The sequence below is a fragment of the Ixodes scapularis genome, unplaced genomic scaffold (genome assembly GCF_016920785.2).
Source record: "Ixodes scapularis isolate PalLabHiFi unplaced genomic scaffold, ASM1692078v2 PGA_scaffold13__105_contigs__length_92229423, whole genome shotgun sequence".
NCBI classification, from domain to species: Eukaryota; Metazoa; Arthropoda; class Arachnida; order Ixodida; family Ixodidae; genus Ixodes; species Ixodes scapularis.
The window spans coordinates 25,768,173-25,793,934 of NW_024609839.1; the positions used below are offsets into that span (position 1 = coordinate 25,768,173).

Sequence of the window (25,762 nt, forward strand, 5' to 3'; positions counted from 1 at the left end):
ATCCCGCTGGTCTGTCGCACGTTTCGTCAACACAAACGTTTCATCCACACTCGTTACGCAAAATGCAAGCTGTCCGGACATTTCATCGAGCGTGCTACGTACCCAGCTCACGCCGCTTAGTGGCAACAATCTGCAGTGGCTCATTACCAGAAAAGTGGTCCCACATCCATTTCAGTTCAGTACGCCCACGGCAGTCGCCAAACCCCGAAGGAGAGGATTTATTCGGACAGAATGCCACTAAAGCAATGCAGCTTCTTCAGTGGTCAGGATAGATTCTCTTCTGCGAGTTTTGTTATACTGTCACGGATCCTTGTTCCAGTCCTATCTTCTATCAATATTCACTATTCTGGGACACTGCAGGTCATGCTCAGCTGTAATCGTATGTTCTGGTGGAGGTGCTGGGCACTTTACCCATAGCCCTACACTCTGTGTGAACCCGGCGGCTCTTCAGCCGAGTTACCCGATAATGGGACACGGCTGGCGGACTATCCTGTGTCTTATACCCCCGTCGAGCCGTAAGCAAAGTCCTGACCCGAGCCTGGCAGAACAACCGCAAGACGACCGAGTACCACAAGGAGTAACCTCGGAAATACACCACGAAGCACCTGAAATCCGAGCCAGTTGCTGCTACCAGGAAAAACAACCGGAATTCGGTCTCCTGTCAGAAAATCCGAAGCTGACTAAGCCAACAATGACAAACCTGTAGCAGCAAACTGTGTGCCCTCCCACCATTGTTTGCATGCCCGTCGCAAATCACACTCCGACGCTTTTTCACGCAAGTTGTATGAAGACGTCAAGGACTGGATTGAACAATATGACAGTGTCGCCCGCCACATTGGGTGGACAGACAACAAGCTCCAGCAGAACCTATACTTCTCGTGGAAGAAACTGCTGGCGCTGGTCTGGGAACCATGGATCCTCCTTAACGTCATGGGAAGTTTGCAAGATCGGACTGAAGCGCGCATTCGTCAGCCAACATCAACGAGAGAGAGCCGCATTCTTGATTCTGTCCAGGACACTGCCCCCACGAGAGCGCCACCGCACTCGTGGAGGATGTTTTGCGCTTTATCGAGCGCCCACGCCCACGCCCACGCCGACCTTGATGCTACAGAAGACAAGAACCTAAGAGTCCCATGCCCCTCACGTGAGGGACAACACCTTCGGCAGCCTTGTCCGCAACCCCCCAACAACAGTCGAAGTGTTCATATCACCGAGGCTTCCAACATAGAATGTGCACTGCATGCCCAAGCCTGCCACTATGAACAACTTCCCGGCGTCTCGACACTCGAGTTGTCCAGCTACTACTTCGACGCCAGCCTCCCAGGCATCCACGATATCATCCACGACGTTGTCTGGGAGGAGATCAGGAAGCCACTTCCTGCCATCAGTTGCCCCGCTTTTCTTTTGATTGCCGAGATTGTTTGGGAACAAGTTTGACAGCTATTTCAACCGAGACTTCTGCGAGCGAAGCGGCATCTGACAAACCAAGGGCAACTTACGCCACAATGGCACGACGACCGCCACCGGCTGCCCCTTAGTATTCAATGCCAATTCAATGAGACACTCTAACACCGAAGCATTCCCGACATCGTGTGTAGGTCTGTGCTCAACAAAGTACACAAAGGAAAACGTAGGTGATGCGAATGTGCGACCGAAAACCACTTTGCTACCACTGCATGAAGCCGACCATGTCTTTTAAAGCAGCCCGTACCAATGAATTGGTCTGCGAGGGTTCGTGCCAAACGACCCTCGATTACGTCTCGAGGAGCGACCACGGGAGATTAAGGATTACCTTCGGCGACCTTTGTCCCTGATGCCGAAGGCGCTGAATCGAAGATTCTGAATCCCTGATTACCCCGAAGCTCCTCATGTCCATCACCTCAGCAAGAGGTAAGCACGACAAAGCAGGTTAACGGCGATGCAGTGACAGTGGATTTGGTGTCGGTTGTCGTCCAAGGACAATACCTAAAAATTTGCTGACACCAATTTTCTGTGTCCACTCCACGAAGCACACAATTTCCAACTTTGAGGGAGAATACCCCTGACTTGAAGGAATAGAATGGTTGGTTGCTCTCAAAACTGAACTGCAAGCATCACCAGATTTAGATAGCAAACAAAAATTGTTGCCAGCTATCAAGTCAACGGTACAGCAAGAGGCACAGCCACGTAAGCAATACATGCCCGAGCTTGCTGCATTGATGCCGAAAACTACCAGGAAATATTTCGGATTAGAAGCCAGCCCTGCAGCTTCAGTGCATCAGACGTCAGTGGCCGCATATGACGTATGATTACAAGACATCAGTCGGTCAAAATTGCCACTCGACCAAACTGAACACCGACGTGCCAGGAGCGTCATCCGACAACAAGGTCCACACATAATACGACTGAACGTCTGACACGAGACTGTCGCAGAAAGAACTTTTTATGGAACCATTTCCTAAGAATCAATAATTATGTAATCAAGTGGAAATAAACATATTTGATACACTAACCAGATAAACATATTTCCGCTTGCCTTCATGCCTCGAGAGTCTACACACCGAGAATTGTGTCCACTGCACGCTCTGGACATTACGAGGACACTCGCATCTCTGACCCTTCAATATTAATTAAGAGGTCATACCAGACTGGCAGACTTCTTGCACGGAACTGCACTCGTTCAACCTTTCCTGAACATGTGGTGCATCCGAAAACCAACTCCAGTGATGTGAAAATGTTATTTATTAATTTATTCCTTCCAGGGGCCTTCGTAGGCATTGCAAAGAGGATACTTAGAACTACACACATGATAATAGCATTAAAGCACACTGCTGTAACTTGTTAATTGGAAAAACAAACACACCTCTGAGCATATAGTTTAATAGTATGTGTTGATGCATTGTTATATAGCTTGACACTTCTTATATGTATGACACAATAGTCCCTTTGCAGAACCTTATCAAGCAACACAACTGTCACCATTTTTTTCAGCGTATAGCACACCAATGGGCCCCAGTTCACGTCGAACGTTAATGCAGCATTCGAGTCCAATAGGTGCTGAGCCGAATTCACAGGGATGGCCGACATAACATTCTTGTCGAACAAATGCCCAAAGTATGAAAGCCTGGGGTAATTAGAGTAGTAGCTATAGTAATTTGTTTCATCAGAATTTGGCAGACGGCAAAGGCTACGGTCTCGGTGAGTCAATACACACATTGGAGAGAGGAACATGACAACATAGCATCAGAGTGCTCGTCTTCACAGATTTGTCACACACCTTCGCTCCGTCTCTCTGATTGGCTCGAGGGGGCTGTGGCGGTTGGCCTTTTCCAAGTTACGGTGATGCGAAGTATAGACAGCCCACACTTTTAAAAAGAATCTATTGAAGAGACCGAAAGGAATGGTAGTCAACATTTTTTAACAAGACTGCTCTCCAGGCAAGGGATGAACACAAATATGAATCATCCTATCCAGGTAATTAGAACAATTAAATAATTGACCGTCTAATACAATGCACTCTTGATGGAAAAGAGTATAGCTGCAATAAATCCTACAAAACAGAAAAAATGCTGAGTTAATCTATGCATGCACCAAAACAGTTGTTCTTATAGCAAGTCGAATAGCTTTGAAGCAGGCGCCTGCAACGATTTATTCTTCCCCATACTCAATAAAACGCCATCCTCGTAACTGAAAATAAGGGTGCACTTCGCACTCACACACACACACAAAAAAAAGGAAGAAAAGCGATCGAATGTAGAATCGTGGATTAGCACAAAAGGTTAAAATCGCAGGAGCTTCCTCGCTAAAAGTTGCTATGGTTGTTCGGTGACGGAGGGCTGAAACAACTTCCCATAGGCCCTAACGCGACGTATACATTTCGCGTAGATTCTCAGATATTTCAACGTTCAAACAAAGCTAAGAGAATGCGAAAATTTCATGTTAAAAGCACTCAAAGTTCTATCGGTCCTCGGACACATCCCGGAATGCGAGCACCGGTACGGCGATGCAGAGCTGATGCTGTCCAGATGATCCAGAGCGATCTTGCGGAAAAACGGTATAAAGTCTCATTCCTTCATATTTTCACATTATACCTGCGTCAGCGAGCACGAAAAGCCCGAAGTCGTCGGAAAGCAGCTGCACATCACGGCTACCGCGCACCGAACAAACTCGCATCCGCCAGCTCTGGGCGCTGCCATCTTACCTGTGACGTCACGGCTCTTGGGAGGTCACGTGACGAGTGGTCACATTTGCGTAAAATATGGCGGCAACCGGGGGGGTGCTACTTCCGAACTTCCGGTTTATCACTCTAAGCCCCTCTACCTCGTTGGTACGAACTCAACTCTGTTCCGCCACGGCGCGGTAGTGGCGCGTCGGGCGCACTTCCGATCTGGGGCTATGGGCGGAAGTCACCATGCGAGACGTGCCTTCCTCCGTCGTTTTTGAAGAAACCAGACAAAAACCTGCCTTCTCGTCAAAACACCGAGGCTAGGACTGGGCCAAAAGAGTCGGAAAAGGTTTGAAGGTCAATTTCCATCTGTTTTCTGCCTGCTCGGTTCGTCCGAAAACGTGGATTAAAAAGGAAAACCAGACGCTGTCGGACCACGATTGCTTGTGTGGGAAGCACTTTGAGTTGAATTCACGGATACTTGTGGCCGTCAGATTTATTTGTTTTGTTCCAACATGAACGCGGGAAAACCGCAAAGTTGTACAGACCACCTGCGGACTACGTTCAGTGCGTCTTCAATTCGAACGGCCGCCAGATCGCTCGAACTGTCACCTGCTCTCAAACGTTTCAGCTTGCTGTCGTCTGCTCGTTCAAACGATGCAGCGGCCCGTAGACCAAACGTCCGGTCATTGCGATAAGAAGTTCAGGACTCAAAAGTCTTTTAAAGGGGCACTCAAGTGGTTTTTGAGTTCGTGTTTTGATGATGACAACTGAATCTAGACGCCCTAAGTATCCCTAAAAACCAAAAAATATAGTCCTAGGGTGATTATTTCTTTAATAAAAATGTAATTGAAGGCCGCCGAACCTCGGATCCATCCGAAAACGAAACCACTCTCATTGGTCACCGCTCGCATATCAAAACGATCTCGGGCCAACAACGGCGGGGACGAAACTTCTTTGGAGGGCTCCAATGAACGTGGGATGGCATTTCAGTTCGTCCTATCGGCGCTAACACGTGTAGGCGTTACTGGTACAAAAACAAACGCAGAGCGCATAGCGGCAGTGTAGAATATGACAGCCGTGCCGACACAGTGGCAGACATGATCGGGAGACCAAATTTCTCGCGTCGTACGGCACGGGTCCATCGTTGTCGCTGTTCCACAAAACATCGGCAAGGTGAAAAACTGTGAAACTTTGTCCCCACGAGATACGACGCATAACTATTGAAGCACTTAATGACGCAGCACAGGCAGCACTTCAAGCTGTGAACCCAGCGCAACCACACCGCTCTGACTTCAATGCGTACCAACGTACGCGGCGTGGTTTCGGTTTCGTTTTCTCTGGGGTTCTCACTGCCTAACTTCGGTAGCGGTCACACGGCGGCGCGCCAGTCGCGTCGCACGGAGTGTTAAAGGGTTGTCTGGTCAAATTTTGTATTCGAGAAAACAATTGAATATCATTGTTCTTGCCCCGAGACGTATCGTGCGTGCAATATCTGAATTTTATATGCCTTCCTGCATGAGTAATTGAATTTATACTGCTCCAATCGCACTCTAGCGTAAACGCTTTTTTCGGTGGCAACATGGGAGCTCTGACGTCACACAACACAAAGCGAGCATTTCTGTCATTTCTGTCTCGTCATTTACCTGCGAGTGAACGCCTGTGCCAACGATATTAAACTAAGTCTATCCACTACTCGCCCAAATCCGGTCAATCAATTTGTTTATGCAGCGAAACCGAAACCAACAGCTAGACCACCTGGAAACGATACCAGAAGTTGTATTTAGCACGCGTGCAGCCAAATTCTGTTTGACCCGTATGTGCAAATGGAGCGTGGCTACGATTCACCAAGCTCGTCCAAGTCAAGTGACGACATGCGTTTGAACGATTCGCCGGTTGCCTTCGACCCGCGGTAATCGCCTCTGAGGGAAAGACCCGCAGCCTCATCACCGATCCAGTGGATCCGCCGATATGTGCACCCAGATACCGCTTCGTGTACCGAGGTGCCGCTTCAGAGGCGAAATCTGCATCCTTTGCTTTGCAAGCGCTCATAATTCGATCGGTGGCCGTCGCAGTTGTGTTTGCGCGAAACGGCATACGTTTGCTCGAAGCTTATGGCTGTTTTCGAGTAATATCCTGCCAAAAGGCGTGACTTTTTTTTTGCTCACGCTTGGGAACTGCGATAAAATAAGTGTATTTCAGTAGTGTACAGCGTAGGACAGTTGTTCTCAACCATCGATGTTTCGCGGACCCCTTGTGGTTCGGCGGAAATGATGAAGGACCCCGTTCATGGTGAGAGGAGAGGAAAGGTATAGGCTAAATATAATAATGATTTAATGAATGGATATAACTTAGGGCTGGGGTGAAGTAGACCTCTCTTATTGACGTTCACACGATCTCGCCCGAAAACTGAAACATTTCTTTTCGACCTGAAAAAAAAATATACAACTTTTATTGCCGGGCTTGACTGATGAGGAAGGGTTTCGCGGACCCCTAGAAGGCCTTCGCGGACCCCCATTTCAGAACCACTGACCTAGGAGACTATAGACCGACACGCTGTTTACAAACAAGCCCGCGTTTGCCCACACCAGGTGTGGGCACTGCGCGTGCGCGCAAACCAAATTTGGGAGGAGTGAAGCATCTGCGCATGAGCAGTGCCGTCGAAAGCGCCACCGCAGCTGCGTGACGTCAGGGCCGCGTGTTGGTCTATATAATTCGAAACAAAATACAAGACATCCATCGACCAACGCTTGTTGTCCCGACCATCCGACAAACCTTTGCGTTTTGTGACGTCACGCAGCAGCTACGGATGTCAGCCATCGACACTGGCGAAATTCGGGGTGCAGTTTCGTACATACGCTCATGAAACGTTTAGTTAATAACGGGAGATCATATATCAAAATTAAAACGTTGTTTCTCTCCATGAAGGCCTCCTCGACGTAACGAGCGCAAAAACTAAAGTACTTCCGGTTTCGACCGGCTTGAAAAAGGACCCTACTTTGGGGAGTTGTGTCTTCTTTCTCAATAAAATATTGCAACATGTTTTAATAGAAATGAATGCCCGAAATAAAGTATCACAGAATACCCAAATTTAAAAAAAAAAAAAAATCGAAGATGTTTTTTTTATTTGCATCGGAATTTTTCGTTGTTTGGCTTTTTCACCATGTTTGCCTAAATATATCACGACTATCGTATCACTCAGATACCTAATATATACCTTAAATGATATCCATAAATAAGTGGAATAATACCTCGCAAGTATATGATAATGATTACATTATTTCATGAGATACAGGCCTCCAAGTTTTGCCATTTGTCGTTCGAGCAGGCATGTTTGGCAATTTTTAGAAAAAGAAATATAACTAAAATAAATATAATTACTATATATTACAAGCAATCTGCAATCTGTACCCATAGTTTGTTTCTAGAAAGTACCAGAATGTTTTAAATTTTATTGGTTTAGTTATTCACTTTCAAACGTGCCGTGCGCGTTAATGCAACTGTCCACCTCTTTGTGCCTTACGATTTTTCGTGTCCCCAATTTTTTTTTTTTTCTGATCAAAACTATGTTTGGATTTTGCCAGTTCTGGTTTATGCCAGACTCTAGACAATGGCATATAAAAACATCAGATGATTTAAAAATGTCGACCAGCCACCCTTTGGTCGATCATATCTGAAATCACCCTATAGGAACTTTTTAAAGCCTTCGCTGAAGAGAAGCGGTGGTCCTCCGACAATTCTGGACCTCTGATTTCAAAACGCCCTACATTTAACAGCGTCCAATGAGGCAATCACTTAGATTTCATATACCCCATATCAGGACCAAATATAGTGAACGAATACGGAAGAAGAAAAAAGATGGTGCAATGGAAAATTTGGCAGCCTTGAAATGACGCCGGCTACTCCAAAACGAACACGGATGTATTATGTACCACAGGTTTTTAACAACCTGCCTGATAATACATTAAATTTAACGTCAAAACAACAGCTAAAAAAATCGCTTAGAAACCTCGAACAATGAAATGTACATTCCTGTTGCCTTTAGCTGTTTTTTTACAAGACATGTCTAATAATAATAATTGGGGTTGTGGGGATATTTATACAGCGTGTAGTTGGTCTGCCATTTAAGTTGCGACGAGTCACACGCTGTAGATGAGCAATTTAGCCAGTGCAGTACAACCGCTAGCCTGGGGTCTTTAACGTGCCACATGTCTGCATTCCGGAGATATCGGTGTTATTGCTGTTAATTTATCTATGCATGGACCAGTTATATTGGTACTTTATAGATTATACAGATCTGTTAGAGTGTACTTTTTTTTTCTTTGTTGTTTACTTTGTTAACCGCCGAGCCAGGCACACAAGCCCCCGAGGGTTCACCCGGCTCGTTAATGCCTTTTTGTCAACTTGCGTGATAAATAAAAACTATGTTCAATGTTCAACACAAGGAAGGAAACACAGACAAGGGGAAGGACAATGACTTCCAACTTGCAATAATATGTATTGACACGAAGTTCGCATATATAGCATAGGCAAAGGAGGGAGGGGGGGAAAGATACGTCCCCTTCTACCTTCATATTGGTTACTGTTACCAACACGGTCGTTTTGTACTTACTTTCATTCCCACTGGTATAATAACCTGGGAAACCAGTGGCTGGTATTCTGGGACTTTAAGCATGCAAAATAAAATCTCAGCACAACGGGTTTTTCTGTTTTATTTATTTATTTCCAGTGGCTTTCGTTGCCGTCTTTCCGTCAAATGCGTCGTCTGCAATCCGTGAGCCGTTCCCCTGTCCTGTCCCACTTCGGGGAGACCGTGTCCGGAGTGGACACAATTCGTGCGTTCGGCGCCACCAAACCGTTCATGGACACCCTCGAGAGACGGCTCGATGACTACATCAACTGCAACGTCCACTTCGCGGCTCTTGAAGGGTGCGTCCTTTCCACTTTCGTTTCTGATGCGGAAGAACCGATCGAGGAGTACTGGGTAGGCGCCGCCACTATATAATAATTTGAGGATTGTACCTATAACCATGTAACCAACGATCTTGAATTCGAGCCCGTATCACTTTGCGCAAACATGTTCCGTGGACTTTTCACTGACACACGTTTCATCGACACTATAACATATTGTGAGCGATGTTTTGTCAGCATATTGTTTAAACGAGTGGATTGGATTGGATTACTGTCTACATTTCCAATCTGCTCCATTAGACCCAAAACAAATTCACGAGCTTTAATCCTAGGTCTGTTTGACAGCACGTGCACGACCATGTGGTACACTGCAGGCAGTCACCCCTCGCTCCGCTCCATTTGGGGAAAAGTTTTATGATCCCAGGTTTGGCAAGCTAGGCTACCATCGATCTGGCAGCTAGGGCAATGTACACGGAAATACACCTTCGACGAAACTTCGCAAGATGTGCCGATGAACATCGCAGGGTTTACGAAACAATCTGTCGATGAAGCCTCATTCAACGAATTGCTTGCCACCGCTTTAATTCCAGTGTTTCTCTAACGATGTCGCTTCTGTTAATATCCGGAAAGGTGCCGAACGGTCGCTGTTCAAGTCCTGACACTGTTACTGTCCATTGGTTCAACTCTGGTTGCGGTACTCGGAAGGGATACTCTTGACGTCGGGATGGTCGGCATGACGCTCACCTATACGTTGCAGGTAGTTTTGTATAGTGTGTTTTAATTCTCTGTCTGCTCTGTGAGTGCCATATAAATCCCTCCAATAACAGTCTTCTGCATGCTGCTATCTTTGTCTATTGGGCTGTAAAACCTGCACTGAGCATGCCTGGTCTTTTTTTTTTTTTACAGCGATAGTTGTTGAGCTTTTCCCTTGTCGCTATATTGACCCGACACCGTGCGCCACAATGTAACAAGACGTCATGATTTCATGTGACGTTGCAGTGTCTCGTGACGTTACGATGCCTCCCGACATGTACGTCACGTGCCATCATGATGTCACGCCATGTCACGTAATGACACCATGTCACATGACGTCACTGTGTAACGTGATGTCATGATGTTCCGTGATAGAAATGAGTGCATCTCTCCAAACAGGCAATGGCGATCGTTTGCCCGCGTTAGGTGCAAAATACACAAGGATGCATTAGGGTTCAATAAGGTGCCGCAGCTGTTGCTGTGCGACTGTACCGCGGATTCCCACAAAACGCGTCATTTTTTTTTTTTTTTCTTTCAGATGTCGGGAGGTATGTCGATGCTACTGACGATGGCTGTCATGCTGGAAGTGAGCCTAGTGGCGGTGGAGAGAGTCATGGAGTATTTCAACCTACCACAAGAGGTATTGAGTTAATGGCATGTTTCCATATCACTCACTTTGACAGCAGTGTAGGCTACATGGAACCCTGCCTGTTGCCGTTTTGCGACTTACCCTGCAATGCTCCCTCTCTCTCTTTAAAAAAATTTAAAACGACCATACAAGGTGGACATTTTGAAAACACCGTGCATCACAATGTAACATAAATATGTTATCCGTTAGGGATAACATATTTAAGTTCCTTATTTCGAGTAACGGGCAACATAGTCGCGTTACTCGTTACAGGCTTGAACTCCGCTTCAATTCCTTTTTTGTTTCTAGGCGCCAAGTCAAGTGTATTTTTGCACTCGTTTCAAATATCTTTAAAATTTGAAAGTAGTATGTGGAAAAAAGTATCACAGCAGACTATGATTCAAGCAAAGGGGCAACTTGTCAACAGCAATGATCTGTACTTCCGTATGTTGTGAAACTCAGCTGGTCTTAATTTGTGCAAATGCGGAAGGCCGGTTCTTCTGTCCAGTTCTGAGCAAACATGTCGTAAGTCAGGTGGAACTTAGAACCATAAATAAGACAAAGTAATTCTGTTAAGTTTCTGCATGGACATGTTTCTTCAAATATGATGCTGTAACATCAAGACAGAATGTTTAATGTTTTAACATTATTAAAAATAACGCAAAGGTAACACGCACTACTTTTTATCGTTGACGCCTTACTTTTATTTGGGGTAACGTAGACCGGTAACGCATTCCTTTTATTAGGGAGTTTTCGCAGACCACGTTTCCCCCTCCGCTAAGCCCTCTGCAACGAAGAAACCGCTACAGGGTGATTCCACGTCAGTTCATGCAATGATGGTCCGGGTCATAATTTAGATATTTTTGTTAAAATTATATATAAAAGCCATGTTCTTGGGAGGAACATTCAGCTATATATGAACGCCGTACCAATTTTTTTCGCTGAGATATAAAATAGAGAAGCTTGAGGCGTGGAAATTGAGAAGATTTCACAATGCTACTTTGCACAGTCGTCATTTCCTTATCGAACCTTTCACGGCACCATAACTTTTTTAATAGGTTTTACTAAGGTTATACAACACATACATAAAAAATTAAGAATATTCATAAAATATTTCAATGCAAACAAAAATATCAAACATGGCACAAAAACGCGTTTTAGAGACATATTCACAATTTTTTTGCATATAAACCATCTTTCATAATACTTCACAAAACATATCAAAATGCGCGTATTTAAATATTCTTTACGAATATATAAAGATAATATGCCCACCCTTAAACATATTTTTGTTATCAACTCGGAAATTCGGCTGATTTCTCAAAATGTGGCAAGATTGGGCGTCGATATTTAAAAACCTCCATCTTTTATTTTCTTTAAACTCCCCTTGGCACTTTGCAGTGACTTGAACTAACCTGTGATGGCAAAAGATTGAGTAACGTATGACCTCCAAGCGGGAAAAGCTACGACAAACCTTCACTCGGAGCGAGCCGACGTCTTCGTCATAGCGGCTTTGCCGCACAGCACCAAACGTTTGGGCGTTAGTTATGGCATGCATTTTATATTATTAAAATTCTTTTTTTATACGCGGTGAGTATTAGTGACGTGAAAAGGAACTTTGAGCTGGAATACCATTAATTAGCTTACAATTCACAGGAATAAAACAGCCCCACTCTGCAAATTCGCTACCTATGCATCATGCATAAGCTTAAAACTCTCACTTGCGCGAATGGCGATGTATACATCTGGCCTCTCGGCATATGATGACTTTCACAGATGAGTTTCCTGGATTCCTTTGACAGGTTTTACGGTTGTCCACTTTGCTTGCTTCACCGCACGAAACTCTCGAACTCGAAGACAGTTGTGAGCACTGCGCAGAGTAATTTGACGCGTTTTGCGAAGTGCTGAAGGCATGTAGTTCCCACCAGGAACGCAAGCGATTGTACGTGCTTCTGCCACCAATCATCCTGAAGAAAACAATATTGCGTCTGGTGTCGGGTGCGACTGCCTACATGATTGATCAAACATGAAAACTGAAGCGCAAAGGTGGTGTTTGGGCAACCCCTGATCCCTACATGGGGGAAAAAGGCGAAAGCCGAAGACGTGGGGGTTGCAATTGAGTACTACACACGCGACGACCTCGCATGCTCCGTTCAAAGCCCCGACAAAAAGGACGTCGTCAAAGCCATGATCAACGACATGTTCAAAGTCGTAAAAAGGTTTATGACCCGCTCTATTAAGGAAACTTACCAGCTGTTTAGGAAGGACCATCCCCAACCCTAACTAGGCATCTCCAAATTTTATTCCCTACGACCAAAATGGGTAAAAAAAAAAGTCCCGAGCACGAGGTGTGCGCATGCATATATTGCGTCAATTTTCAGTTGCTTTTAACGGCAATAACAAATGCCCGAAAGAAGACATTTACTGAAGACGACCTCAAGCGCATCTACTTCTTCTGCGCTCCACAGAACGATTGCTTTCTGCGCCGTTGCGAAAAGTGCCCAAAAACGCAGAGCATCTCGCTGCAGTCGCTTCATCTCGACGAAGACGAAGAGATCTGTTTCGCGTTATGGGACGCTGGCGAACTCGTCAAAAAGGTTATGGACACTTCTGCCTTCCTGCGGCATTAGAAGAGCGAAAAGTATATGAGGCATTCTTACATCCTTGACCTTGAACGAAGCCTGATACATGACACAAGAACCGCCTTACCACCCAAGGCAGTGATGTTCCACTTCGATTTTGCGGAAAAATGGATAGTACTCTTTCCAACCTAAGTGCAGAGTTTTCATTGAAAAAAAACTCAAGTGTCTCTCTCCACAAGTGTGGTTACGTCCACGCAAGGCACGCAAAGCTTTGCCGTTGTCACCGATGGTACACGACACATGACACAGCTCACGCTCTTCTAGCCACATAGGCCATAAAAGAGTATGTTAATGTTCATTTCCCAGTCCTTTTTGAAATAATTTTTGTATCAGACGGAGCGGCGGCGCATTTCAAGAATCGCTTCCAATTCCACGAATTGTCTCGGAAGCCGCACTCTTCGGCAAGACGGATCTTTTCAGCCACTGGACACGGAGAAAGCGCTTGTGATGAAGTAGGTGGAAGAACCAACGCTCACCAAGTTGAGACCTTCGCTCAACTCAACGATTGCCACCGCTAAAGACTTTGTGGAAGTGCTACGTAAAAAAGTAACAAATGTCTGCATGTTCCACCTGTCTGTGGAACGGGTTCGAGAGTTTCGTGCGGTAAAGCAAGCAGAGTGGACCACCATAAAACCTGTGAGAGGAATCCAGGCTTCTCATCTGTGGAAGTCATCATATGCCGAGAGGCCGGATGTATACATGGCCACTCGAATAACTGAGAGTTTTAAGCTTATCTATGCATAGTTAGCGAATTCGCACAGTGGGGCCGTTTTGTTCCTGTGAATTGTAAGCTAATTAATGGTATTCCAGCTGAAAGTCCATTTTCGCGTCACTAATACTCAGCCCTTATGAAAAAAAGAATTTTAATAATATAAAATACATGCCATAACTAACGCTCAAAACGTTTGGTGCTGTGCGGCAAAGCCGCTATGACGAAGACGTCGGCTCGCTCCAAGTGAAGGTTTGTCGTAGCTTTTCCCGCTTGGAGGTCATATGTTACTCAATCTTTTGCCATCACAGGTTAGTTCAAGTCACTGCAAAGTGCCAAGGGGAGTTTAAAGAAAATAAAAGATGGAGTTTTTTTAAATATCGACGCCCAATCTTGCCACATTTTGAGAAATCAGCCGAATTTCCGAGTTGATAACAAAAATATGTTTAAGGGTGGGCATATTATCTTTATATATTCGTAAAGAATATTTAAATACGCGCATTTTGATATGTTTTGTGAAGTATTATGAAAGATGGTTTATTTGCAAAAAAATTGTGAATATGTCTCTAAAACGCGTTTTTGTGCCATGTTTGATATTTTTGTTTGCATTGAAATATTTTATGGATATTTTTAATTTTTTATGTATCTGTTGTATAACCTTAGTAAAACCTATTAAAAAAGTTATGGTGCCGTGAAAGGTTCGATAAGGAAATGACGACTGTGCAAAGTAGCATTGTGAAATCTTCTCAATTTCCACGCCTCAAGCTTCTCTATGTTATATCTCAGCGAAAAAAATTGGTACGGCGTTCATATATAGCTGAATGTTCCTCCCAAAAACATGGCTTTCATATATATTTTTAACAAAAATATCTAAAATATGACCCGGACCATCATTGCATGAATTGACGTGGAATCACCCTACAGTGTTCGCGTGCCGATGGCCTTGACTAAACTTCCGGGTATCTGAGTGGGTTGCGGAGAGCTTTGCGGGACGGCGAAAACGATCTACAAAAACTCCCTATTAGGGAGCTTTCGCAGACCGCGTTTCCCCCTCCGCTAAGCCCTCTGCAACGAAGAGCCGCTACTGCGCCTACGCACCGATGGCCTTGACTCTAGAGTTCCGGGTATAGTAGCTGGTTGCGAAGATTGTTGCGCGACGGCGAAATCAATCAACAAAAACTGCTTATTAGGGAGCTTTCACAGACCGCGTATCCTCCTTCGCTAAGCCCTCTGCAACAAAGAAGCCCCGCGTGCCGATGGCCTTGACTAATCTTCCGGATATCTAAGCGGGTTGCAAGAGCGTTGCGGGACGGCGAAAACGATCTACAAAAACTCCCTATTAGGGAGTTTTCGCAGGCCGCGTTTCCCCCTCCGCTAAGCCCTCTGCAACGAAGAGCCGCTACTGCGCCTGCGCACCGATGGCCTTGACTGTACAGTTCCGGGTATCGTAGCGGGTTGCGAAGATTGTTGCGCGACGGCGAAATCAATCAACAAAAACTGCTTATTAGGGAGCTTTCACAGACCGCGTATCCTCCTTCGCTAAGCCCTCTGCAACAAAGAAGCCCCGCGTGCCGATGGCCTTGACTAATCTTCCGGATATCTAAGCGGGTTGCGAGAGCGTTGCGGGACGGCGAAAACGATCTACAAAAAATCCCTATTAGGGAGTTTTCGCAGGCCGCGTTTCCCCCTCCGCTAAGCCCTCTGCAACGAAGAGCCGCTACTGCGCCTGCGCACCGATGGCCTTGACTGTACAGTTCCGGGTATCGTAGCGGGTTGCGAAGATCGTTGCGCGACGGCGAAATCAATCAACAAAAACTGCTTATTAGGGAGCTTTCACAGACCGCGTATCCTCCTTCGCTAAGCCCTCTGCAACAAAGAAGCCCCGCGTGCCGATGGCCTTGACTAATCTTCCGGATATCTAAGCGGATTGCGAGAGCGTTGCGGGACGGCGAAAACGATCTACAAAAACTCCCTATTAGGGAGTTTTCGCAGACCGCGTTTCCCCCTCCGCTAAGCCCTCTGCAACGAAGAGCCGCTACTGCGCCTGCGCACCAATGGCCTTGACTGTAGAGTTCCAGGTATCGTAGCGGGTTGCGAAGATTGTTGCGCGACGGCGAAATCAATCAACAAAAACTGCTTATTAGGGAGCTTTCACAGACCGCGTATCCTCCTTCGCTAAGCCCTCTGCAACAAAGAAGCCCCGCGTGCCGATGGCCTTGACTAATCTTCCGGACATCTAAGCGGGTTGCGGAGAGCGTTGCGGGACAGCGCAAACAATCTACGAAAACTCCCTATTAGGGAGTTTATATATATATCACTCTTTCCCCGGGATCACGTGCTGTTGTTTTTTTGTATGGACACTGCTGGCAGGGCCGGCACTATGCTACGTCCCACTAGTTGTGTGCAGTGCAGGCGAAGGCAACGCCAGGCAAAGAGAGAAAGGGAGAACACTAGGAAGGTGGGAAAGAAGAAGAGGGAGGAGGGCGAGGGAAGAAAGGGAGAGCACTAGGAATGTTAGAGAGGAGAGGAGCTTTTCTCTCCTCCTCCCCAACCTCCCTAGTGCTTGCCCTTTCTCCCCTCGCCTGGCGTTGCCTTCGCTTGGCGCCATGAAAAGGGGGGCGCCGCCATGCCCCTTTTTTGAATTTTTTAACTTAGATTTATTTGAATACGGCGCCTGACATTCCCTTTTGAAATGCGGTTCGTGTCTGATAAATTGCTCGTGTTGAGCCAGTACTCGCATGTTACTAATAACGTTATGTCAGACATAGTAGATAGGAGTGTATAAAAAAAAAAAGATTAAAAGAGGGGGCACCATGCCCGAGTTTGACCATGGCACTTGATGGTGTAAGGCCATCCCTGGCCGCCGGTATTCAGCCAAAAGAGGCGCTAAACACCACCACCGTAGCACCCCAGAATTTAAAAAACTTAACATGCACGTTTTCGAACTTCAACGCAGGCACCATGGAACAGTGGTGAGGCTCAGCCCCCTATTGGATGGCCATCTCGGGGCGATATAACGTTCACAAACTATAGTGCTGCCTATCGGGACGACATGAAACCTGTGATTCAAGGAGTCAGCTTGAAGATCTCCGACTGCCAAAAAGTGTGTAGTGTTTCTTTTTTTAGAACTTTCACGCACGGATTCAAAACTGCCACGAATCAAATGCAGTGTGCTTGTACATTTTTGTCGCATTTGCAATATGCAATAGAACGTTTGAACTCCAGCTTTTTGATAACTCTACCAGTCTCTGTAGAAAATAGAAGCAGAAAAAAAAATAATTGAAGCATGGCACTTCAAAATTTCATCTGATAATCGGGTAATCAAACAATTTCTTATGGTGGAATAACTCGAAATGCAATTGCATTAAACAAGCTATATAATTATCTTCGCAGAATTGTATTTAAAGCCCCCTGCTTTATAATACAAGTCACAGGAATGTGCTTAACATAAAAAATATAGCTGCAAATATCAACAATTACCCGTAAAAAAAATATTGATTTGGGTCAGCTGGGTACTACAAGTGACCACATCCACTAGTCCAATCAGAGATTGACTCTGTTTCAGATTGGTATTCTAGGAAGGACTGGCACTGGAAAGTCTAGCCTTGCGCTGGCACTGTTCAGACTAATCGAATCGAAGTCTGGGTCCATCACTGTTGACGGCATAGACATCGCACAGATCGGCTTGCACGACCTTCGTTCAAAGATGTCAATTATTCCCCAGGTAAGAGAAACAAGTGGGGCAGGATCCGCGCGACATTTATTTGGCTTGCCCGTTTCATGTGCACCTGGCAGATTAATGCACATTAAAATACTTGGACGGCCAAATAGACATTGGTCCAGTTAAGAACATTTCCTTTTTGTGAACCCTTCGAGCGACGAATGCTCTTCCCGCTGCATCATGGTTTCAAGTTTGGCCGACACAAAATAGCCTAAAATAAATTTTAAACGGGAAGCGTAGGAGTCACAATGTTGATGAAAACGCAATGCCTTGATAGACTACCCCTCACAATTCCAGAAAGCCAGTTTAATGAGAATGGGAGGACAATTATTAAATGAAATTAGGAATGTTTAGTTTTTTCTTCTGCCTCATACGAATACAAGAAGTGGCATTTGTCCTAAATTTTTACAGAAGGCTATTCTAGACATTGGCGTTAATTTAATCGGGCTTTCGAAACAATGTAAAAGAGCGGCGGAGTGTAATTTGTTTCCTCTTTCCAACGCCAGTAGCGACGAGACACAACCATCCGGCACACTGAAATAGTGTGCCAACACAACCTCCCGCCAATACCTTTTCCTTCTTCGTAACCTTCTCAAGTGTAGCAGCTCGTTGTGCGATTTATCCAAAACGCAGGACCCGGTGGTATTTGCTGGAACTCTGCGCTGGAATCTAGACCCTTTTGGCAAACACACGGATGCCGCCTTGTGGGAGGCCTTGGAACGGGCACACCTCAAGCGCTTCCTCGCCGGCCAAAATCTTAACCTCGACTGCAACATGACCGAGAGCGGGAACAACTTAAGGTGACACTGCAAACTTCCATTTGCAGCAGACGGGCGTTCTTCGAAAACAATGTAAATTGTAAGGGTTCTCACTTATCGTAAGGGTTCTCACTTATCTGTCCAGTCTCGCACACCGCCAACCTGCACTCTTTTAAGTGCAAATAAAATTATTATTATTATTATGTGACCGCTTTCTGCAAGAGGGGTGCACCCCGACGATTATGTCAAGTGCCCTGCTCAAATGCTCCGGTACTGGGCCGTAGCTTTCACTGTTTGCCAAGTTACGCTGCGACAGAGCATTGGCGACCTACGCGACCAAAAGCGTCGCTGTGGTCGGCTCGATTTCCTTTAAGAGGAATTCGTACTGCTTTCGTCGACAAAATGTCAATTGTGACGGTGCCGGTTTAAGAAGGCGATGAATCCGAGCTTCCAGCATGTTTTCACGCATTGCAGAACTTATCATTCGCTAGGGACAATAATTAGCCCCGATCATAGCTCAAAACGTCACGGATGGGAGGCTTAAAGGGGTGGTACCGAAGCAACTCGGCGCCGATAGTTATTGTACTCCTCGATATTTCTAAAAGTTAGATCTCAAATGTCCAGAAAGCTTGGGTGAAAATTTTGCGTCTTGCAGTGCCGGACAAAAGCAGCTGGTGTGCCTCGCCCGAGCTCTTCTAAGGCGGAGCAAAATACTGGTCTTGGACGAGGCGGCGTCGTCCGTCGATTTGGAAACGGGCCACCTCGTAGCGGAGACCATTCGCACCGAGTTCCGAGGGACCACCGTCGTCACCATCGCGCACACGGTTCACACGGTCCTGGACTGCGACAGGCGAGTCAAACCTCCTTCACCCAGTGATCATTCCCCGTGCGGGGACACGAAAAAAAACCTTACAAGAACCCCTTTTTGGGGTCACCGATGAGCTGGAAGCAGTCTTCCAGGCGTGGATGCGACGCATTAAAAAAAAGATGGTTCCCACGGGGCGTACAGAAATGCTGCCGCACCGATGGAGCGGGTGCATTCAGCTCAAAAGAGAGTATGTCAGAAAGGTGGACGCATCTACCGACCTCCAAGTGACCGGTAGCTGCATCAAAATAATGGTGTTGCGCGAATCCTACTCGAGTAGTAGTAGTTTTGAATAATGGATAACTCAATATTTGTTTCGAGGTGAACTGCGATACTCATAATTTTTGAAGTGCTGATTGTGGCGGGTTTGCTCCGTCGAGGCCGCTTCACACAGAGTTATTACCCGGTGTGGAGAAGCACTAGCCGCTGTGCTCGTGGGATCCACGGATACTACTTCTCCACAGTACACACTTGCTTGGTGCGAAGTGCACTCAACAGGAGTAACCCACCGCAATTATGGCAGAGTATGTGTCAGGTGGCGGCGATGTCTTGACAGTCAACATTCATCATTAGTGTTTGTTTTAAAGGGACACTGACAGGGTATTTATGCCCGCCGAGGTTTTTAGTTGTACGTGACATATGAGAGCTGAACTACCCAGAACAGAATTTGCGGCTCGAAATTCGGTTTCTTTCCGCCCGAAAACCGCCGATCAAGAACTGGCCGGTTCGAGTCTCGCTCACTCTCTTTTCCGCGGTCACGGGCCGTTTTCTAAGGTATCGATCCGACCACCAAATTTAATCAAAGTCGTGGGTCACTGAAGGCACACACTCAATGTTAAAAATAGAAAAAAATATGAAACCCATTTTTTGTGGCTTCTAAAAAGCTGCAGATACGTTGATTGAAAAAAAAAGTTCCACAGACAACCGGAAGCATTCTGTGCGCTCGTCGTTTCGCGTATCGTGGGACTCGCGGGGACGGCGATGGCAGCGGACGACCGGCTTGGGACCTTTATTTCAGAACTGTTGTTCGCGGTACCGGCGAATTCTGTCTACCTTTAAAAGAGAAATTTGGGACTGATCAAAAGAATTGGTATTCATCCCGTACGACACGCCCGACCACCAAGCCGATTTGCACGAAGACGTCGCCGAGCCGTCGCTCCCTTCTCGTGGCTGAAGACATCGCTCGCGCAAACGTCGAGCACGACGTGTCTACTTCGAGTTGAATATGCACGCGTACGATTTCTTTACTGGGTGTGAATGTCGCCAATGCGTGGTGCTTCCCGACTTCGGCCCGGGAGTGCTTTTGCTAGAGGAAAATCGGCAGCAAACTTTCGAACTTGCAGTTTACCGATCATTACTAAGGAGAGAGATCTTCCAGCAGCGAGGTGCCCCAGTAGCTGGAGAAAGAAGAAGACGTCGTTTCGAACGGCCAGGTTTTCCATGTTCTCCGGGGAAAATTTATCGGCCGCTGGCCGAGGAAACGTTATGACGTCTGATTGTTAAGAGTCTACTAGCGCCACCAGAAACTATAGTGGCAGAGAACAATGCCAATAAAAAGAAAAAGAGGTAGTGTGATGCAGACCGTCAGCGGGTTCAGACGTGTGTTCTTTTCTTCCCACACTCGTAACAAAATGGCGACGAGGTAAAAAGAGGACTATGCCGACGTTCGGCAGGATCGAACCGTTCGAGGGGGGAGGCGACGAATGGCTTGCATACGTGGAACGAGTTCACGAATTCTTCCTTGCCAACGATGTTCCTGCGGCAAAGACGAGATCCATTTTCCTGAGCTGCTGCGGCCCGAGGACTTACTCTTTGCTTCGGAGCCTGGTGAAGCCGCAGGCACCCCAAGACAAGACCCTCAGCGAGATCCTGGCCATTCTCGGCCAGCATTATGCCCCTACGCCGTCCTCCGTTGTTCAGCGCTTCCGCTTTAATTCAAGGGTTCGTTCCGAAACGGAATCTGTCAGTGACTTCATTGCAGCGCTGAAGAGCTTATCGGAGCACTGTGACTACGGTGCTGAGCTGGAGAAAATGCTACGAGACAGAATAGTTTGCGGCATAAATGACGCCGTGATTCAGACTCGACTTCTTGAAATTCCGGACCTCACCTTCGAAGTTGCTGTTCAAACTGCACGCGCCATGGAATCTGCAAAGAAAGATGCTGGTGAGCTCTGTCAAGCTCAAGCTAGTACAAGCGTTCTTTCCACACACAAGATAATGCACGCGGCGAAAGACACATCGTGTTATCGCTGCGGAGACAAACGCCACCTGGCATCTCGGTGCCGACACATTCATTCTACGTGTCACTACTGCCAGAAGCGAGGGCACCTTTCTGTTGTGTGCAACTCGAAGAAGAGTGGGAACCCGCCCAATTCAAAAGTTTCCGGAAGAGCTCATCGGGATCAGTCAAGATCAACTCTATCTGCTCGGGTGAACACACTGCACGGCGACATGTCCCCGCAAGATCTTTGTCAGGTTGTGGAAGCTGACGCCTACGACATGTGGCACCTGGGTACAGCATCAACAGTACCACCTTTTCTGGTCACCTTTGAACTCTTCGGTAAACCAATTTCCATGGAATTAGACACCGGTGCGAGCGTTTCGGTGATGCCTGCAGAAAAGTTTCAAGCAGAATTTCCCAATGTCAAGTTAGATTCTTCGAGCGTCCTTCTGCTAGGATTTTCTGGAGACCTCGAGCAAGTGAAAGGCAAGGCAAATGTCAACGTCAGTAACCGAGGTCACAGTGAGGTTCTTCCGCTGTTTATCACCTCTGGTACTTCACCTACGTTGCTTGGTCGCAACTGGTTTCAAGCTTTGGGCCTGAGCCTCAAAGGACTTGAGCCAGTGAACAACCTGTCTAATGTTGCGGACCTCATAGGTCAGTATTCTACAGTTTTCGAAGAAGGTTTGGGCACATTCAAGGGGATTTATGCGAAGATCCTTGTGACTCCAGGGGCTCCGCCAAAATTCTGCAAGCCCCGTCCACTGCCATTTACATTACGTGATAGAGTCACCCAAGAGCTCCAAAGACTACAACGTGAGGGTGTCATTGAGCCAGTGAAGACATCTGACTGGGCAGCTCCCATCGTCCCTGTTCAAAAGAAGGATGGTCGAGTGCGGATATGTGGGGACTTCAAAGTAACAGTCAATCCTGTGTCTCTTCTAGAGACCTATCCAGTTCCACGCGTCGAGGAACTGTGGGCTGTTTTGTCAGGGGGAACCAAGTTCGCAAAGCTGGATTTGCGAGATGCGTACCAGCAAGTGCCCCTGGTTGAAGAGTGTCGCAAGTTTGTGACCATCAACACCCACATGAGTCTCTTCCAGTATACAAGACTTCCGTTTGGAGTTTCTTCTGCTCCAGCAATATTCCAACGAGAAATGGAAAATCTTTTCCGTGGCTTACCAAGCGTTGCGGTCTACTTCGACGACATCATTGTCACGGGAGTTGACGATCAAGACCACGTGAAGAACCTCAAGTCTGTTCTTCAGAGGCTTCAAGATGTTGGCCTTAAGGTGAAGTTGGAGAAGTGCCAATTTTTCAAGCCTGAAGTAGAGTACCTTGGTCATATCATTAGCAAGCAGGGACTCACTCCAAGCCCAAACAAAGTGGACGCGATCGTCAACGCTCCTGCTCTTTGCAACGTGAAAGAGCTTCAAAGCTACCTTGGACTGCTCAACTTTTACCGACGTTTCTTGCCAAACATTTCGTCTACGTTACGGCCATTGCACCTTCTACTGATGGCAGGCAAGAAATGGTCGTGGGGAAAGGAAGAAAAGCAAGCTTTCGCTGAAAGCAAGAAACTCATGACAACTGCACCCATTCTTGTGCATTACGATTCAAAAAAGGACCTCCTACTCACCTGCGATGCTTCGCCTTATGGCGTTGGTGCTGTGCTGGCACACATCGGGAGTGATGGAGTGGAGCGACCAGTAGCGTTTGCTTCAAGACGGCTACTTCCTGCTGAACAGAACTACAGTCAAGTGGACAGAGAAGCCCTGGCTTTGGTTTTCGGTGTAAGCAAGTTCCACCAATACCTTTGGGGAAGACCGTTCACAGCAGTGACCGACCACAAGCCGTTGCTCGGACTGTTGAACTCCGACAGAGGCGTGCCATGTCAAGCGTCTCCACGAGTTACAAGGTGGGCGCTGACCCTTTCGAGCTACCAGTTCAAGCTAACCTACAAGCCTGGAAGGATGGTAGGCCATGCCGACGGCCTGAGCAGGCTGCCTCTTCCAACGAACGAAAGACCTGATTCGACGCCAGCCGACGTGTTCATGCTTGACAGGGCCTACCCTGATGCTCTATCAGCTACAGCTATTGCTCGAATGACAACAAGAGACCCCGTGATCTCCCAGGTTGTCCACGCTGTCCTCACCGGAACGCCGCTGCCAGTGAGAGGAAACTACGTCCCATTTGCTGCAAGGTACAATGAACTCAGCCTGCACGAGGGCTGTCTCTTGTGGGGATCGCGTGTAGTCGTGCCCAAGCTCATGCAGGCTCAAGTCCTTCAACTACTGCATGCTGGACATCCTGGAATTGAAAAAACTAAGATGATTGCCAGATGCCATGTCTGGTGGCCTGGAATTGACAGCGACATCACAGACCAAGTAAAAAACTGTGCTACTTGCCAAACATATCACAAGTCACCTCGCGGCATCCCAATTACTCCATGGCCATTTCCCGACAAGCCCTGGTCTAGGCTTCATGTAGACTTTGGAGGCCCCTTCATGGGCCATTATTTTCTCGTCATGGTAGATGCTTTCTCCAAGTGGGTGGAGGTTCATCCTGTTCGTTCACCCTCGACAGATGCTACCATTTCTGTATTTAGGACAGTTTTCGCCACTATGGTTTCTGGTGGCGCTAGTAGGCTCTTAACATTCCTCCCCCCTTTAAAGTGTTCGCTCATTGCTCATGGGGAGTAACGCTGAACGGGCCGTCTGTCTCTTGCACTCCGTCTTAGAGCAACGGGAATCCGTTCAACCATGACGGGTGTGTCGACCATGGTTTGATTCCCTGGAGGGTAGGTTTCCTCTGTCGATGTAGACTGCTCGTCGGGTCGAGCCTGGTTCTGTGAAGTCGGCTCCGTCGGTTGCGAAGTCGGCTCCGTCGGTTGAAGCACAGAAGACTGTTCCTGAGGATGGGTATCTGGCTGCGGTGGCTGTTGCATGGTTTTTGGTCGAAGATGGTCACCATGCCGATGCCAAGATGTTCCGTCTGGAAGTTTGAGCTGAACAGAGGAGGCACTCACTGGTCCAAAAACGGAAGCGGGCACCCAAGGTGGTCCGGGTCTAAAATTTCTTGCGTACACTTTTGTCCCGGACTCCATCAGTGATACCCCACGGCATCCTTGGTCAGCATGTATTTTCTGCTTGAGTTGCTTCAACTGAACGGTAGTTTTCAGGCTTGGATGCATTAAGTCCAAAGGCGTCTTTATCTTCCTGCCCATAAGCAACTCACAGGGCGCGCGGCCGGTCAAGTCGTGCGGCGTCGTTCTGTAATGAAAAAGTACTCTGGCCACCTGGGTCTTGAAATCGCCTGGTGCGCTTTTCTTTAGCTTGTCTTTGATTGTTTGTACCACTCGCTCTGCTGCTCCATTGGAGGCGGGGTGGTACGGTGGAACCAGCATTCGACGGATTCCGTTCCGACTTAAAAAATCAGCGTATTGGCTGCTGACAAACGCTGGTCCATTGTCGGAGACGATGATGTCAGGCAGTCCATGTTGGGCGAAAACTGTCCTAAATATAGAAATGGTAGCATCTGTCGAGGGTGAACGAACAGGATGAACCTCCACCGTAGCACTGATAACGTTACAGAAGACTACCGGATAATCCTGCCACGTCTGACATCAGGCAACCTGAGCCTGAATTCCGTTTTCTTGCATAGGGACCTCTCGGCGCGCCCGTATCGAGCTCCTGATTTTCGAGACGCCCTACGTGGCATCGTTGAATTGAAGGACGTTGTGAGCCTCGGACAGTTCCAGATGTCTCACGTCTGGATGCTGACGTGCGTCAACGCTGTTACCAAGGCAAAGCTCGCCGCTCAACGAGAGCTTCGCGTAAAAGGCCGAAAGTGCCTCATCATTGACCCGGACAAGCAAGAAGTAAACCCAAAGCTTCTTTGGCTTCCACAGCATCTAGAGGATCGACGAGTTATCGAAGCTCTCGCCCCGTTTGGCAAAGTGCGATCGATCAAAAGAGAAAAAATGGAGGTGCAGCGAGCTTGAGCACATGGAGACTCTAAATAGAGAGGTAGTACTGGTATTAGGAGATGGTATCAATGCCAGTCAGATACCACATCTCCTTCAAGTCTACGGATGCCAGAGCCTCGTCCTTATTCCTGGCCGACCTCCGCTGTGCTTGCGCTGCAACAAAGTGGGACATATTCGACGCTACTGTAGAACACCGAGGTGCTCCAATTGCCGGCGGTATGGTCACCTAACTGAGGAGTGTGTCAACGGCGCCACCTATGCTGATATGTTACGACAACGTCAAACACACGAAGATGACACAGCGGCGGAGCTCCTAATGGACGTCAGTGAGGTAGCTGACGTCACCGGGGGATTGCCACCCGTCGAATCGACCCATCCTTCAGGAGACGCACGGCCCGGGGACAGTACAGACACCCAGCCAT

General features: G+C 47.2%; 1 protein-coding gene across 1 annotated transcript in view; it reads left to right on the forward strand.

Moving 5' to 3' along the window:
• LOC8037623 (multidrug resistance-associated protein 1) overlaps window positions 1–25,762 on the forward strand; it is a 106,822-nt gene that overhangs the window by 68,372 nt on the left and 12,688 nt on the right. Inside the window, exons 17-23 of the mRNA XM_040207238.3 lie at window positions 8,874–9,073; window positions 9,686–9,812; window positions 10,347–10,448; window positions 16,744–16,890; window positions 17,353–17,511; window positions 18,142–18,308; window positions 18,922–19,116. Coding sequence (XP_040063172.3) covers window positions 8,874–9,073; window positions 9,686–9,812; window positions 10,347–10,448; window positions 16,744–16,890; window positions 17,353–17,511; window positions 18,142–18,308; window positions 18,922–19,116 — 1,097 coding nt within the window. The remainder of the gene's footprint in view (window positions 1–8,873; window positions 9,074–9,685; window positions 9,813–10,346; window positions 10,449–16,743; window positions 16,891–17,352; window positions 17,512–18,141; window positions 18,309–18,921; window positions 19,117–25,762) is intronic.